The sequence below is a fragment of the Pimephales promelas genome, chromosome 19 (genome assembly GCF_988280905.1).
Source record: "Pimephales promelas chromosome 19, fPimPro1.hap1.1, whole genome shotgun sequence".
NCBI classification, from domain to species: domain Eukaryota; kingdom Metazoa; phylum Chordata; class Actinopteri; order Cypriniformes; family Leuciscidae; genus Pimephales; species Pimephales promelas.
In genome coordinates, this window is record NC_142787.1 from 32,290,942 (window position 1) to 32,303,323 (window position 12,382).

The 12,382-nt window shown below is 41.4% G+C and overlaps 3 protein-coding genes across 6 annotated transcripts in view; 1 reads left to right on the forward strand and 2 right to left on the reverse strand.

The window, feature by feature from the left end:
- Positions 1-2,218, reverse strand: part of klf8 (Kruppel like factor 8) — a 32,702-nt gene extending 30,484 nt beyond the window's left edge. Inside the window, exons 1-2 of one of the 2 annotated variants that reach the window (XM_039676414.2) lie at positions 2,086-2,218; positions 781-865 (exon numbers count right to left, since the gene is read on the reverse strand). Coding sequence is in view for 1 of the 2 variants with exons in the window: in XM_039676410.2 (XP_039532344.2) it covers positions 781-865; positions 1,946-1,974 (114 nt within the window). In the remaining variant the exon portion in view is untranslated. Of the gene's footprint in view, positions 1-780; positions 866-1,945; positions 1,990-2,085 lie in introns of those variants that run through there. The other variant, XM_039676410.2, reaches the window with a different exon arrangement.
- A 1,145-nt stretch (positions 2,219-3,363) lies between these two features.
- rbm41 (RNA binding motif protein 41) lies at positions 3,364-9,116 on the forward strand. Of its 2 annotated transcripts, none has more exons than XM_039676407.2 (7): positions 3,364-3,475; positions 3,930-4,046; positions 4,650-4,857; positions 4,928-5,132; positions 5,206-5,678; positions 6,104-6,251; positions 8,600-9,116. In XM_039676407.2, the coding sequence occupies exons 1-7, from the start codon at positions 3,468-3,470 to the stop codon at positions 8,770-8,772; spliced, it is 1,332 nt and encodes a 443-aa protein (XP_039532341.2). In that variant the 5' UTR covers positions 3,364-3,467; the 3' UTR covers positions 8,773-9,116. The 2 variants fall into 2 exon arrangements, with proteins under 2 accessions (XP_039532341.2, XP_039532342.2); XM_039676408.2 differs by having other exon boundaries at positions 5,209-5,678.
- An 821-nt stretch (positions 9,117-9,937) lies between these two features.
- On the reverse strand, positions 9,938-12,220 carry cldn2 (claudin 2). 2 transcript variants are annotated; one of them, XM_039676420.2, is made up of 2 exons: positions 11,911-12,220; positions 9,938-11,338 (listed from the first exon to the last, which is right to left on the reverse strand). In XM_039676420.2, exon 2 carries the CDS (start codon positions 11,309-11,311, stop codon positions 10,559-10,561), a length of 753 nt encoding a protein of 250 aa, XP_039532354.1. In that variant the 5' UTR covers positions 11,312-11,338; positions 11,911-12,220; the 3' UTR covers positions 9,938-10,558. The 2 variants fall into 2 exon arrangements, with proteins under 2 accessions (XP_039532354.1, XP_039532353.1); XM_039676419.2 differs by having other exon boundaries at positions 11,897-12,215.
- Between the last annotated feature and the right edge of the window lie 162 nt (positions 12,221-12,382).

A 12,382-nucleotide genomic window follows, 5' to 3' on the forward strand; every position in this document is an offset into this window, starting at 1 on the left:
CACATCGTTAGCAATGACGAGTCTTTTAACAATATAGACGGTTCACAGCAGCTTTACAGCGATAAGAGGAAATTAAAGTCACAGAGATTGTTTTGGCTTTACTGTAGATATATAAAGTTATGGTCCAGATACTGTTGCAAAGTTATTAACTTAATAATGTTAACTCACACTACACCATTTCAAGACACATATCAGTAAAAAAACACACAAAAAAAAACACATCACAAATGGGGTGATACTGATGTATTTTTAATTTCTTAGAATAAAACATGAAAGTATCTTGAGCTTGTGTTTTCCACAGACCATAAATCCATTTAAAAACCCCTTTGACTTCTGGACGATGGAACTGGAAATGCTAAAATGCTACTTAGCTTCTGTTTTCTGGCCTACAAATATACGTCACATCACGACTCTGTGTCAGGATTCATCTAACGGGTGAAGAGGCCCACTACGGGTCTTTAAAAACGATAGTACCATCACCGAACTCGGCACAGTTTTCATTTCATTCTGCATCTGCTTAATTTAAAACCAAAATATATTGCAGATAAGATCTCTTTCTTTTGGCTTTAAATGAAAATGTTTATTTACTGATTTATTTTTAGGAAATGTCCTTTTTTATTCTCACAGAATGTTTCGGCAGAGGATTGAGGAGTCTAGTTTATTGTTTCTCAACTACGTTTCCCATAATCCTTTCAACCTACACTTCCTGTGATAAACATGAAGCGGGAAAGGACAAATCTGAAAGTGACAGTTCAAAAAGTTTTTAAATAAATGACTCACATGTTGCAGGGAATGGGATGATCTTGTTGGCTGAGAGTAAACGGCACCTGGAATTCTTTCGACAATCAAAGCTGGATCTTTATTTCTGTACAATTTAAAAATAATATGAATATAAACAAGCTAGTAGTCTGTCTGTCCCCTCTGAATGATTTATCTAAACACAACACATTAGCCTATATGGCTCTGACTGCAGTGATGCATACAAGTTAAATGTTAATGTCATATAAGTAGGCCTACTTAAGCTGCATTTAAAACCATTTCAACTGGAACAATGGCAATAATGCAATTTTGTTTCCTATCAAATGCAAATGCAGATCATGTAAATGATGCACTACAGGCTTACAGTGCTTAGTGAACATACATGCTAAAGTTGACAAAAAAGAGGAATAAAAGGAATTTGATCTTAATGAATCATTTAAAAAAATGAGGAAAAATCCAACCTTTAAGAACACCAATTTTCTTTGGGAATGAATAATGTGTCATAAATAAATAAATAAATAAATGTTGGAGTTTTCCTATTTTTTAATTAAGGCATGATCAATTTCCAAAAGATGATTTTTTAATTGATCTTTTTAGTCAACTTTAGCATGGGTGTGTTCACTTATGCTAAGCAAGGTAGCTATATCATATAATATGCTCTGCTAGAATCACTGACTTAATGTCATTTAAAATATATATTTTATATATATTTTTTATTAGTGCTTTTTATGTCTTTTTTTATATTCCTTTTCACTTTCTTTTGAAATAAAAGACAGACTCATTCTGCCCCAATTTAAGAAATCTAAACAACAAAAAGCTTGTTTGCATAAACTAAAAAAAAAATAGTAACATTAAAATTATATATAAAATTAAATTATACTCTATATAGTAATATAGCCTATATGGGCATGCATTTAAAAGTAATGTTCAACTGGGTACTTAGAAAGTCTACTCTGGTTTTAAAGCAGCATAAAATATTTTAAATAAAGAAGAAAATATAGCAACAAATGTAATAGAAAAAACAAGGGCAAAAATTTTTAGTCATTACTAAAACATAGCGTCTCAAAAACCTGTCAGTTGTGGGGGGTTTTTCTTCGTTTGAATACCATATGATTAAAAAATGTTGTTTATTATTGATTAAGGGCTTCTACATAACCGTAAGTCAGTTAGGCAATCGAACTTTGACCTTTCCCGTTGGTTAACCACATTCCCCATAATCCTCTTCACGCACTCTCACTTCCTAGTGAAACAGGAACTTCTTAGCGATAAGGAGCAAAGCACTTGTTTATCGTGAGTGTATGTACGGGTTTTGTGTGCTGATGACACCTGTTATTTCCGGTTATCTCCAGCCAACTTCTTCACATGCAGAAAAGAGTGAGCCATCTCACTTCCGGCTGCCGGGTTCGGTGTCGGGTCAAATACAGTCGACACTCTCTGACTCTCCCTTCCTTCAGCAAGAGTTTACTAGCCCACATTAAACTGAGACAGGTTCACAAAAGAGTCCGGACTGAAATGCGCTGAACAGATCGTTAATGTCGGACTGTAACGATCGGGGAACTTCAGCAGTTGGCGTCCTTCGGGAGGCTGTGCAGAGACGCGGGCACGAGCCTGCAGCCCGGGATAACGCGGGCACGAGCCTGCAGCCCGGGATAACACAGCGTTTGACGGATTTAAGTTACCCCACATATACAGACACACAGATAACACCGGGGTATCCTTCTTTTCTTTTAGAAACAATATTAATCTCCTTGTGGTCTCACCATGGGCGAATGTGGGCGATCATATGTTGTTAATGTGCTCATGTCTGTGACGTCATTAGCCTAACGCTACCACGACGGAGTGAGTGAGTGAGAGAGAGAGAGAGAGAGAGAAAGAGAGAGAGAGAGAGACAGTCTTACCTTTTGTTATTAAATTAAACCAATCTACGGTTTTATGTTACTGTTTTTATGTTGTGTTAAAAAAGGTTATGAATAGCCTTAAAAAATAAAATATGACTTACTCGTAGCTCCCTGTTTTTGCAGCTAAAGCAATGTTATCTATTCAAAAGGACGTTTAGCAAGCCATATCCCATTGGTCTAGGTTTATAAGAAGTATTAATTGGATAAATGTTTGTTTTTCCCCTTCTAAGCACTTTCTATCCAGGTTTAACCAAGACAAATATGTGTTAGCCTAATTTTGTTCATTGCAGCCAGAAACTCACATTTTTTTTGTCATTGTCAGTATATAAAAAATAAAAGGTTGTGATGACAGGTTTCAAATTTTTTAAATGGCAAACTGTTATGTATAAACATGTGATATTTGGTTTCTTAAATTATTAATAAAAAGTTTGGGAAACGAGGCATGCATCAACAATCTTGTGATTATAAATGTTTAGTTTCATATTTATCACAAAATATCAACCAGAAACCTGTGGTGTCTAGATATAAAACGTATTTTGTTGCCAGTTCAAAAAAACATATTTTGTTGCCATCTTAATAAAATGGTTTATGAATGTTGGCTTTGATATGTTCAATATATGTCCACATTTAATTGAAGTCGATCCCACATCAGTGTTCTGCATCCAAGTCGGTCTCGACACAGATGTGCGTATTCGCAGAGCGAGAATGAGATTTGCTCTACTGGTCTTTTGATTTAAACTACATTTCCCATGATCCTTTCAACCGACGTCTCCTTCCTGTTGAAACAGGAAGTGTGGTTCTGGTGTAAACATGAAGCGGTAAGCGAAAGGGTATTTTTATGTTTTCAAGTTTAACTTGTCTCAAACTACGTGAACCTTTGCCGCATTATGATAAATATATGAGGACTTATTCCTACAGAGATCCATAATAAATATGAGCAGAGAACTATTACTGATACAGCAAGCCACAGTACTAGCTGATCGCTATACATTTGTGGAGGGTTAATAATGAGAAAACGCATATATATATATATATATATATATATATATATATATATATATATATATATATATATATATATATCGAGCATATTAAATCATAAATAAAAAGGGATTTGACATGGTTAAGTAAAATAAAAAAATTATGCTACTGTAGAATATATTTATATATAATTAAATTCTACATGTGTATTATGATAGTGTTATAATGTAATATCTTAATTTTATGATGGTTAAAAACAACCAGTTGACAGCCCAGTTGTGTGATTTTCAGGGTTACCCGTCTCGCCTGTGATGACGTGCCCGTCCCCGAGGAACAGGAGACCGAGGGCCAGAGACAGCTCCACAATCTGCTGATCCGGCAACTGGACACAGAGGCAAACATAGAGCGGTCGGTTTCTCGTAATCAGGAACTGGCTTGATTGTTGGTGTCTGATTATTTAGTTGAGCATTGCCGGAATGACATGTTTTTTGTCGGCCAACCTGTAAATAAGCATCACAATAACATTTTTCCATTGGCTTTATGGATTGTCGCAGAAAATAAGCTCCACCTGATGTTTAAAGTCTTACATGATTTGTTTATCATGATAATTTTCACCAATTAACTCAACTTTTATGAATTTTTAAAATACAATCGCCAGAAGAAAAAAAGCTAAACACAGGCTATAAATGAATCACACCACAGTCAAATGACATAAGTGTCACCGCCATTAAGCATAACTTCAACCAAACCCCCACTGACATCAGGACGTTGGGACCGGGAGTGGCGAAATGTGAACTCGTTTCTGGGGTTTAGCCTAAAGAAAGGCTTCCTCCCTCCACCATTTGTAAATGGTTTTTTTTATTAAGAAATCATGTATTTTATATTCAATTAAATCTATACATTTACAATTTTGTAAAATATAATTTTAATTGTTACGTGTATTAATAATATATCTAATATTATTTGTTAAAGTGTATTTACATAATATGTGAAATGTTCCCGTTGTTGTAGGTGTGTCGCTAAGAGGAAGTGCTTCGCTCCGGCGGCGATGTACAAGCCCTTCGGGGAGCAGGCGGCCGGCGTGCGGAGTCTGTCCCAGTTCCAGGCGCTGCAGGACGGGGATCAGGAGCTGGCCGCTCTCAGAGAGTTGGGCCTGACGGACGCTGAGATACAGCTGTGGAGGAGCAGGGACCGGCCCGAGAGCTCTGGGAAGGGGAAGGTGTGTTCGCGGTTTAACGTCACCTGATGATTCTCAACTGTAAGGAAAGTGAAGGTTCACTGTGTTCCAGGGCCGAGGGGTGTGTGTGGCACCAGAGGCGAGGGACATGCGCCTGCAGGCCATCCGGGATAAGCTTGTGGCGCATGCGGAGCTGCTGGCCCGACCCCAGCGCTTCTCCAGCAGCCGGCCGCTGTCCCGCCGCGAGATGGAGATCGAGAAGGCTCTCTTCCACGGCAGTGACCGCTCCAGCTTCCTCACGGCGCTCTACCATCGAGGTCAGACAACACAGCAGGACAGGTAGTGCCTGGAGGAGCTTGTTTTAATCTTTGCCATCTCTTCTCCTCACAGAAGAAGAGCCACCGGTCCGCCAGCAGGGGGCGACATCTGCCATCACACTGGACCATTTCTGTAAAGACTTTCTTGAAGGCCAGAACAAACATGTCGTCGCCAGTACTTCAGAGTGCTTTCCTCAACCACAAACTGCCTCTAATACACTATGCAAATCATCAATCTCTAAAACCGACCAATCAGCTCGCGCAGACTGTGATTCCCGCCCATCCAAAGAGCGACACGTATCCCAGGATCCAGGCCCTGTTTCGGACACTGTCCAGTCTCGCGATAAAAGAGTTGAAACTATAACCGTCAGTCAGTCCATCGGCTCCCTGAGCGCCGCGGTCGGCCAAGAGCATGATGGGCCGGTCACCGTCAGCGGAAGGATAGAGGACATCTCAGAAGAACAGATCGAGAACAATCGTGAGACGGAAGAGGATATACGGAGGATCCCCCGATTCAAGAACTACCAGAGAGGAGATCCGTCCAGCGTGAGTGTGGAGAATAGACACCATCAATTAGGAACAAGTCTTTATAATATATCATAATATCATTTAAAAGTTGGGCTGTCTTACACTGTATATTACCCGAGCCCACAAGTGGATCACTGTGTGATTACAACCCCTCACACACACACACACACACAATAAAACAAGCACTCTGGGTCAAATATGGACAAACCCAAACGTTGGGTTAAAAATGTAATTAAAAATGTGACCCAATGGCTGAGTTTGACCCAAAGTTGGGTTAAAATAACCCAGCCATTTTTAGAGTGTAACAATGTAAAAAGTCTCCAGTGTCGCATTGATCAATATAACGCGTCCCTGCTGATTATAACCCAAGCTTACTGACCCCAGACTTTAGAAAGATGATTCCATACATCAGAGTACATGTGTGTGTGTGTGTGTGTGTGTAGGTCCTGTGTGTGAAGAACATGAGTCCGCGGGCCACCGTAGCTCAGCTGGTCTCCCTGTTTTCCCGGTTTCAGAAGGACGACGAGCGGCCCATCCGGTACCGGCTGCTCACGGGCCGACTCAAGGGTCAGGCCTTCATCACGCTCTCCGGTAAGAGACGCACAACCACACAGGCTAAAGCTGCGGCGTGTAATCTAAACGAGAAGTCGACCGGTTTATCAGTGTGCCGAGGAATAGGTCATCTGCTGAGATCCACACGACACGCGTCTCCGGACGTTATACAGGAAACCAAATCCCACGTTACAGATGGAGTTTGTTTGACACATGATGCACAGACGGGGACATTCCCAATGCGGACTTAAAACAGACACACACACATATACAGTGTGTTTCCATATTATCGTAAATTGATAGATTTGTTGGCTAGATGCAGCATTAGAGGAGGAAGTAGCGGTGTGTTTGCCGCCGAGGCTGAGACGATGCTAAACATTAGCCGCGTTTCCACTGCCGGGCCAGGGCCGGGCCGTGCTAGTGCGTGCCAGGGCCAGTCGCGTTTCCACTGTCACTTCCGGGGCTTGATCGGGGCTTCCTCAGGGCCAACGGCCAGGATTTCTGGCCCGTCGAATACCTTGGGCCAGAGGGGGCCAGCTCGGGCTAGAGGCGTGCTCAAGGTAAAAGGCGGAGTTTATCGGTGTTATGGAACGTTATGATCTGAAGCAAGATGCACATAGGGGTGTCCATGTTTAACCGATTAACCGTTTAAAATTGCATAACATTTTAATTTGAACTGTAGGCCTATGCCAAATGCTGCGCAACAATATATAGGCTACATATCGACGAATTTTCAGATATTTGTTTGATTTTTTTGCCCCTTAAACATTTAAAATATTTGACAAATTAATATGAAAAAATATATATTTTACTGGTTTTCTGAGGCCAAATTAGAACCTGGAAATGATATTTTCCCCGCAGTGCTGAATGAGAAGAGCCGTAACCACAGCCTACAGAAAGGGGATTTATGGGTGATTTATAGGCTATAATAAATGTGTCTGATAATAAAATAATATAAAATAACGAGGCATTAATTGTTTATTAATAAACTATTGTTTTCTAAATGATTTTCGGCTAAAAACATATCTCCATCTCCGGATGCACATTTAGAGAGAAATTAAGCTACATACACATAGAAGATATTGGCTTTCGATTCGAATTTGTTCGTTTTAAATTGTACATTAAATGTCCAATTTAAAACGAACAAATTCGAATGCGGTGGCTGTTTCAGGTCTCGCGCTTCAGTTCACGGAGATCATGAAGCGCGCCTTGATTAATTGTTAAAGCACAGCGTTTTCTTGTTATAAATAAATTTATTTGCGAATAATGTATTATTATTTTCTGTATGACCAGAAATGAAAGAGTATTTTAAGTTGTTTCCACTGAAAGAAATGCAATGAAACTGTTCACATGGGCGTCTCGCAGCCATCAGTGCGTGCTCCACACACACTGGATATGCGCTGATATTTGTCAAAAATATTGTGTTTATTTGTGCTCTGTTCCTTTTTTGGATAAAGGCGTCTTCTATATGCAGCCTAATCAAATGTTACAATAATGATGATGATGGTTATTATTATTATTATTATTTGCAGACACGGAGTTTTTGTGAAATGGACGTTTTGCTTATTTTCAATTGGCAATTTCAGTTTGAAGGGTGATGGAAATGGGGCTTTAACTGCTCCGTACTTGCTGCGTTTTATTTCTATAAATTAATTTCGTTTCAAATGGGGTCCAATCAGTTATTAAAGGTGTTAAAAAATTAACTCCGTATCTCGAGGTTGCGGCGCGCACACTATATGCACCGAGTATTAACCGATGGGCCTCGGTTAACGATTAATGAATAACTTGAAAACGTGCCCGCAGCCCTACTTGTTATATCGCGCAAAAAATCGCTGCTTGAAATGGAGAATCGCCTGTACTGGTCTCGGGACACTATTGCAGGTCAGGTCATATATACATGCTATCTTCCTAATTTAAAAAATAAATTAATTCATAATACCCGCTGAAATGGGTTGGGTTTTATGACGTTTGATCCTGAAAGGCGTGTTAGGGGTGGGGTTTGGGGCAGCGCTGTGGGGCTACTGGCCCGGCAGTGGAAACGCAAGCCCGGTGCTTGAGGCCCGAGGCCACTAGCTCGGCCCGGCTCGCTGTTAGCTCTGGCCCAGCCCTAGCCCGGCAGTGGAAACGCGGCTATTAGCAGTAGCTCGCGCGTCTGACCCTGATGTTTAATGTCACGACTGTGAGCATCTATTCGCATTAGTTTGTGTCCGGCTGATCGCTTTTATGCATTTGTAATCGCTTGTCATGAGAACTGTATTGTCATTCACTTTCAGATCTTGTTTTTAATCATCACTGTAATACAGTATGCTATATGACATCATCTGGGCACATTAGCGCAGGGTGTGCTGGTACAGTATGCTGGATTAACTCCTTCTGTCTGTTCACAGATGTCAAACGTGCCCATGATGCTCTAGACTTGTTAAATGGCTATAAGCTGCTGGACAGGCCTCTGGTCATCGAGTTTGGCCGAGAGAGACGTACAGAGACTGATGGGTCGTCTGCGGATCCCAACGCGAAAGATCAACAGTCCTGCTACGAGAACACGTCTAAATGTGTTTAAGTGGCTTTTTCATTCTGTTTTTGTAAATAATAAATGATTGTATATGCTGTTTATCTGGAAATAAAGTCACATTGTGAATCTCTTAAATAAATCACAAAACTAGCAATTGTAATTCTTCTGTTGACCAGCAGAGTCCACTGTTTCTCCATCACTGAAGTCACTCTGAACAGGAAGTGAGAGTGACTCCAGATCTAGATCTGCTGTGTGTAGATGTTCTGCTTCTCTAATGTGTGTGTGTGTGTGTGTGTGTAAGGTTATGCTCGCAGTCAATGAACCCTCCGCTAAAGAACCAATCAGTGCCATGTTTGCCATGCTATCTTTCCCAAAGTTACACATTAAAATGAAGTTCAAATCAATGCAGTCGAGTTTCAGTCGGAGTGCTTTTACTGTAAATCACTTGTTTCTATGATAACGTTACCTTAGCATGAACGCCTAACACAGGCTTCAGTGTACTGTTCTGTTTTTCTTGTTTTCTTCATGTCTTTGCGGTGTTTCATTAGAAGATCAACACATAATCCACTTTTCTTTTTAAAGCACTAAATATTTTTCTTTATTCTTATAGGATTTAATAGGATGACGGTCATTACCAGCAATTTATGTAAAATGTTGAAGGGATAGTCCACCCAAAGATGAAAACTCAGTCATCAGTTGCTCATCCTCAATCCTGTGTGTGTTTCTGTCTTCAGCTGAACACAAAGGACAATATCCTGAAGAACGGCTGGAACTTCGGCACCATTGACTTCTACAGTAGAACAACAAAAACAAAGTACAGTAGAAGTCAATGGTGCCGAAGTTCCAGCCGTTCTTCGGGATATTGTCCTTTGTGTTCAGCTGAAGACAGAAACACACAGAGCAAATGATGACAGAGTTTTCATTTTTGGGTGGACTATCCCTTTAACACAAATGATCATGTTATTTTTAAGACCATATTATTATCTACAATGGACATTTTTATTTTAAAAAATTACTCATCACAATGCAAGCCCATTTAAACTGAACAACTAAAGGGAAAACGACCACTTACAGGAATCAAGATATATATTTCCTTCACAGAAATGTAATTTTAACCCGAGTCTTGATGCTGAATTATAAATGATTTTGCATAACTTTGCATCAAGAATTTCTAATATTCCATCCCAGAGCGAGGGACCTCTGTCACAAAACGGAAAAGATATTTTCATTTATAAAAATATAAATGTGTGAAATATTATTTTGTTACATTATGGCATTACATTTCTACTCACTATAGTACTGTACTGTTAAAGGTTAATTTCTGAATGATTAATTTTTTTCTAAATATTTTACGTGGACTCAGTATCTTTCACATTTTTACTCTAAAATTGAAAGCTAGTGTAGAGTTTGGAGCCAAAGGCTAATAAACATCCCACAGCTATTTACACAGTGAGTATGATCATTTAGTGCTCAAAGTGAGTGCATTTAGATTAGTTAATGAAGACAAAGTGAACATACGGTCAAAATATTCAAATAAACTGTAAAACAGTCACTGTTGCAAAAAACACGAAGTGCACTTGACGAAACTGACTGATCCGGTCCTTCTTAAAAGCGGGCCGCTGAAAAACAGCGTGTGATCCCGTGGATCTCTAGTGAAAATCATCTAGCTGTTAATTGGGTATTTTTGAACCTCTAATGTCCGAGACGTGAAGCCAAACAGCAGCAGCTCACATCACACAATCCGACCTGCTATAAGAGTCTTATCGTGGTCCAAGTATTAATCACTTCAGTGCTTTTAGGAGAACAAAACGACTGCACAGATTAGCGCTAATCCTCAAACGTAGCCGGTGACGTCATACGCGGCGGCCGCCGGTGTGTTGGAGTGGGTGCTGGTGCTGTTCAGGGTCTGGTTCTTGCTGGAGTGCAGCGTGACGGGATGGTACGGCGTGGCGAGGGGCTGCCCGCGCGGGGCGCTGCGGTCGGGGTACGGGTAACGGCGTCTGGTTCCCCTGCTACCGTCTGAATCGTCGCAACAGGAAGCACTCAACAGCCCTCCACCGAGCATGGACAGCAGCGAAGACGCCAAACCCACGTACAGGCAGTCGCCGATGTCGAACTTGAGGCCGGCGGGCATGTTCTGCATGTAGAAGCTCTGCACCACCTCGTGGGTCTTCCAGGACACGGGGATCAGCGCCAGAAGCCCGGCCAGGAGGAACAGGGACCCGCCGGCGCCGGCCACCTTGCTCTTGACGGAGGAGCCGTCCATGCAGACGGTGCACTGCATGCCCACGGTGGACACGGCACAGGCCAGGACGGAGCAGATGGACGAGATGACCATCATGGCTCTGGCGCTCTGCAGGTCCGTGGTCAGACCCAGAAGGGTGTTGTAGGTCTCACACTGGAAGGCGCCGGTGCTCTGGTACACACACTCCATCCACAGACCCTTCATGCTGACCACCGCCGTCACGATGTTGGGGCCGACGTGTGCGGACGTCGCCCAGTACGGCAGGAGAGTGGCCACCAGCGTTCCCAGCATGCCGAACAGGCCGAAGAAGAATCCCATCAACTCCAGCGCCGCTACGGCCATGATGAAGGCGTTCTCCGACACTGATCACTGCACAGGAACACAGCGCACTTTAGCTCTTTCAACTCTCAAGCATCGAACTGCAGTGTGTTACAACATTAGGGTTAGGGTTAGGGTTCACACTTTAGGTCTGATTGACCCTTCTCATATTTTGGGTGAGGATGATCAACTTATCCAACACAAGCAACGCAAACGCTAGAAATAACAACATGTTAAATCACTGCACTGCAGCCGTGATGTTATCTATTTACATGTTGTATTTGGGGTTTATTGTATTGTGTTTTGTTCCTCGATGTGATGTGTACGGACGGGAGACGCTGTGGGATGGGAGAACGTTTTTGGAAGATAATTCCATATAATAAAGTCAAATCGAATTGAATAGAATTACAAATGTGTAATTTCAAGAATATTTCAAGTTTCGATGCGTGTCAGGATATTCAGAAGAACACTTTTCAATTTCAAAGACAGAATTAAATAATAAATCACATATAAAGTTGTACATAACCCCTACTGTAAAAAGCACTCTTACATTGCCAAAACATTACATTCGATACACACTTAGGGACTTTTTAAAAGTAATGTACTTACACGAGTGTACTTACACCACATGTGTTAGCGGCGGAGATGTTTCCAGTGGTTCTCGAGTCCCTCGTGTGTGTGTGTGTGTGTGTGTGTGTTCCCACAGTCCTTCTATTTGTGGTCTCCCATCTCTGTTGTTCTGCAGATACGAGACGCTGCCCCGGGTCGTGTACACACGGCACCTCTGGAAAACATCAGTTAATTATTTACTCGTTACTCACCCCAAAACTGACCTTTTCTGCTTTCATCCCAAAAACAAGGACACTGTGGAAAAGGCCACTGCCAGCAGTGTGGATTTCACTCAAATGTTATCAGATGTTCTTGCATTTTATAATAAATAAATAAATAAATAAATACACCCAAAGGATTATTGGGAACACCTGTTCAGTTTCTCATTAATGCAATTATCTAATCAACCAATCACATGACATGACAGTGTCTTCAGTGCATTTAGGGGTGTGTTCCTGGTCAAGACAATCTCCTGAACTCAGAATG